The sequence below is a fragment of the Euphorbia lathyris genome, chromosome 1 (genome assembly GCF_963576675.1).
Source record: "Euphorbia lathyris chromosome 1, ddEupLath1.1, whole genome shotgun sequence".
Classification (NCBI taxonomy): domain Eukaryota; kingdom Viridiplantae; phylum Streptophyta; class Magnoliopsida; order Malpighiales; family Euphorbiaceae; genus Euphorbia; species Euphorbia lathyris.
The window spans coordinates 130210723-130215093 of record NC_088910.1 but is presented as its reverse complement, the minus strand read 5'-3'; the positions used below and the strand labels follow the sequence as shown (position 1 = coordinate 130215093).

At 37.2% G+C, this 4371-nt stretch overlaps 1 protein-coding gene across 3 annotated transcripts; it reads right to left on the bottom strand.

Moving 5' to 3' along the window:
- Window positions 1-348: 348 nt before the first annotated feature.
- On the bottom strand, window positions 349-4371 carry LOC136210999 (cyclin-dependent kinase E-1). Of its 3 annotated transcripts, none has more exons than XM_066002485.1 (3): window positions 4248-4371; window positions 957-2554; window positions 349-573 (listed from the first exon to the last, which is right to left on the bottom strand). In XM_066002485.1, the coding sequence occupies exon 2, from the start codon at window positions 2428-2430 to the stop codon at window positions 1036-1038; it is 1395 nt and encodes a 464-aa protein (XP_065858557.1). In that variant the 5' UTR covers window positions 2431-2554; window positions 4248-4371; the 3' UTR covers window positions 349-573; window positions 957-1035. The 3 variants fall into 3 exon arrangements, with proteins under 3 accessions (XP_065858557.1, XP_065858558.1, XP_065858559.1); XM_066002486.1 differs by lacking the exon at window positions 4248-4371 and adding an exon at window positions 4052-4232; XM_066002487.1 differs by lacking the exon at window positions 4248-4371 and adding an exon at window positions 3808-3965.

Sequence of the window (4371 nt, the reverse complement as noted above, 5' to 3'; positions counted from 1 at the left end):
GAAGTTTGTAATCTTTGTTGGTTTAAGATTAAAACCTCCAGTCGATTTTAATCTACATCAATATATATATATATATAAGTTTATTCCATTTTCTACATTGTTGGACAAAAAAAATCCAAATATTTTATCAAAACGTAAAAGTTTTTCATTTTCAAACTCAAACGTATTCTGAAATAAATAAAAATGTAAAAATCTATTTTTCTGAATCAACTAACATGTAGTTGGTAGGAACCGAACATAATGTTTGTGTTTTTTAAGAATGTCTAAAATTAGTCCAATCCACATTAAAAGTAAATTGAAACATTTGTAACGTTAAAAGTATTACCAAGATTAAAAGACTTGAGCAAGTTATTAGAAACAAAAGAAATGGCCATTATAGTGTAAATTCATACAATGATTCATCTCTTACAAAGGTTGAGACATAACATTTCTTTCAATTCATCAGCACATTCATTTCAAATTTGCTATTCAGATATTTGACCATGCTACTTCGTCGACGACACACGAGGCTGCCACGTTTCGGAGAGACACCAAAAATACAGCAGAAGAATCACCAATCATATACAGACATGCCTGAGAAGTGTTTAAAATACACGGATGGTCATTGAAGTTTAAAGTTTATATCACAAAAGTCGCTAAACTTCATTCCCATCAATAAAATCAATCATTCCGACTAATATGTGTACGTAAAGTCACCTGAATATGGTGCGACACAAGTTGACTAATGCCATCTAAGCGTATCAGCAGCCACGTAGCACATCCTAAGCCACTATAAAAGTTTTAAAAACTCGCATTCTTCTGCGATTGTGGCGCTTAATTGACATATAATCAATTGTCTACATCGACATTTCAGTAAGTTTTTATATACAGATTGGTCGGAATGACTTCATTTTCAATGCTAATTTTATTAAAAAAAAAAAAAAAAAAAAAAAACCAGTGATCTTTATGATACAAACCTCAAACTTTAGTGACTGTCGGAGCAATGTACGGATTTGCTCAACAAAATTAGCAGACAATGCATGAAGAGGTGATTGCTTATTGCCGCCTGGATTTCTGTTGTGGAGGATATCCAGTCCCCATTCCTGGAGGATCTTTTCTCCGGAGATGGTGCTGGGCGACACCTCGTGGCATCGGCATCCCAGCTGGATTCATTCCACCACCCATTCCTGCTTGAGATGCCATGTTATAAGCAGCCAATGCTTGAGGTTGCATTCTCTGCATGCCCATTGGCATTCCTCTAGGACCAGATCTAACCATTCCCCCGGCATTTCCAGATACTGCTTGTGGAGGCTGAAGACTAGTTGTTCCTTCAAAATCCGTATTCGTGTCCACCGGACGGGTAGGGTAGTTGATTACTTTCTCTCCAGGTTGAGAGGGCACCAAGGCGTTCCTCCCTGGTAGAGGTTCAATCCGAAAATACTCATGCTCGAGAGCTTGTGCTGCAGTTATCCGTTTTCGAGGATCATATTCGAGCATTTTTGAAAGAAGATCATATGGAGCACTTTTTAGTGGGAGATGTACAACATTATGGAGTCCTGCAGTCTCGTATTTGTGCCCTTGAATGTGCTGTAGATCTGATTGCCAATGCGGAAGATGTGCTAAGGTTGGCCACTTCTCTAGTGTGGGATGGCCTAAGACCTTAAATATCTTGTCGAGTTGGTCGAGCTGGAAAGGATTCGGCGTGGATTTGGCTTCTGCCCCTTGAAAAAGTGGCTTCAGAGTCAAAAGTTCGGCAAAAATGCACCCCACTGCCCACATATCAACAGCGCTGGTGTAGTGCTTTGCTCCGAGAAGCAACTCGGGTGCACGATACCAAATGGTTACTACAACCCCATTGTCAGATAACGGCTTCAAGGGAGCTTGATATATCCTTGCAAGTCCAAAATCAGCAATTTTAACAAACCCATGTTCTTCTCCATCTCCCATAACCAGGATATTCGACGGTTTTAGATCTCGATGTATGATCCAATTACTGTGAAGATAGTTCAGTCCATTGAGCAGCTGCCACAACAACGACTTTACTGTGTATGGATTAATACTATGCGAACCTTTCTCTCTGTGATGCTTTATGATTTCGTAAAGATCATGTTCAGCATAATCAAAAGCCAGGTAAAGCGACATATCTGAATGATTAATGTGTACGTTCACAAGCTTGACAACGTTTTCGTGTGTAATCTCCCGAAGCAGCATGATTTCACGGATGGCAGTAGGGGAGACACCATCGCCATCCTTGGACTGCTTGAATTTCTTGATGGCGATTGATTTTCCACGATTTGCAGCAGCTTTGATTTTCGCAAGGAATACAAGACCATATGTTCCTTCCCCGATCTTGCCGATAAGATTGTACTGCTGAAGCCACTCCGGCTTTTCGCTACCATGGCTGTTAGTTGTGATACTTCTATTGGATGAGGTGGTATTTCCATCTCCCATGGTTTCTGCATAACAGGATGTAGGTGCCTTACAACATAGGATGGCACACTAGCTAGCACTGAGATTGAACAGAAGGCACACCAGCCGTCGGACTGCAGCTTTCTGAATTGTGGTTGTAAGCCCCCTGGAATTTTATAGGAATGGAATAGTTGGTTAATGAATTTTTCAAGAAGAAAAGGAATAGAAGTCAAAATAAAGAGAGATGCAGTACTTATACAAAGACATCCATATTTTTTCTACGGCCAGCTATATTACATGGAAACGGAAACTGAAACAGACACCGAGAAATGATATTTGTAAAAAATATTGGAAGCAAAAACATGGGGGAAACATGTAAATAACAAAAATACAAGGGTATATCTATAAAGTATTAAGATTTTAAGGATGTATGTTCAAATTTTTTATATATACACACTAAAAGTTACATACAAGTTGGATAATAAACAGAAAAAAGGAGATTTTTTTTCATTTTGATAAATTGTTGAAGATGATGATTTAGAATATATAAGAGAATTAGGGATCGTTTATTTAGGATAACGTCTAAATTTGCTTTATTGTTTTTAGAGAAGTGCAAATTTATCTCTGGTGTACGAAATGATACAATTTCACCCTCAACATTACTAAGCAAGATCAATTTTACACCTACTTAATAAAAAATTTGAATGGACTGATTTGACAGTTATTCGACTGCCACATCGGATTTTGTAAACATAACATTATCATAATCCCCCTCTTCCTCTAACATTTTCCCATGGTTTTCCCTCTTTTAATTTGACAAATATGAAAAATAACTCAGAATTTACACTGGGAACACATCTTTAACAAGTTCTCATCAGATAATGTATATACATACCCTCCTCAGTGTGTGCCAGAATTTAAGACCATGATACTTGAAGCTTTTAACAAACAACACGAGTAGCATCCTTTATGAAAAGTTAAGGGTCCGAATGCTAAATCATACACAAAAAGGAATTATAGCATTTTGCCTCTCGAAATGTCAATTGATAATCAAACAAGTGTTTCTGTTTAAGCATGGATAAACACAATATTGAGAGAAACATCATGTGACTTATGTGAAGACACTGAAGAGGATAACTAAAACTTTGAACATTACAAAACTCAAATTTTTCTTTCCTCAAGTCCAGCTCTATCCAATTCTTAACTCAAACTTCTCTTAAAGTATCCTTTGAGATGGGAGTTTCAAAACCGGTTATATTCCACAACATAATATATGATACAAATGCAACAAAAATGATAATCGTACGTGTCATACGGATATGTCAAGCAGGTTCTCGTGCTAGAAATTAACAGTCTAAATTTGAGACAGGTTGATTTATCATGCAGATCAATAATTCCTCTGCAAGTTCAATGCCTTACCTTACTGAGCCTACTGTTTTCCAGCCTGAATCAACCGATCAACCATTTCAACTAGCTCAAATCATTAACAACCAACTACAATTAATTTGTTTCTGACTATAGGAAACCCTTAAAGTATCATTTCATCAAATTTGTTAACATACAAAAAAACTCCAATGGAATCAAATTTACAGGAGAAAAACCCTCAAAATTGAAAGAAAATAGAGAAAGCGCAATTAATTCAAATAATTAGCAGAAAAATTACCCAAAATCCAAAGGAATTAAAGGCAACATGGAATCGACGAGTCGTCGTATAGATCCAGCTCAAGAAAAACGATGTGTGTTAAAATGACCAAAATCCAACAAGAACAAACCGTGAAGGGAAAAACAAAGCATGAAGCAGCAGCAGAAGCATAGCATAAGAAAATTTTAGGCGAAATTGCAGAATCTGAGAAGCGTACCTAAGGAGGAAGGTGATCCACGATTTCCTCAAACTCAGTCAGTACAAAGGAAAGAAACTCCGACCTTCATTCTCTCCTAATATCTAAACTACAAGACGAAGTGCCGTTTCGAGTTGAAAGTAAC

What these genes read in the sequence shown, in the direction of transcription:
- LOC136210999 (XM_066002485.1), bottom strand. Translation starts at nt 2,430, where the DNA reads ATGGGAGATGGAAATACCACCTCATCCAATAGAAGTATCACAACTAAC.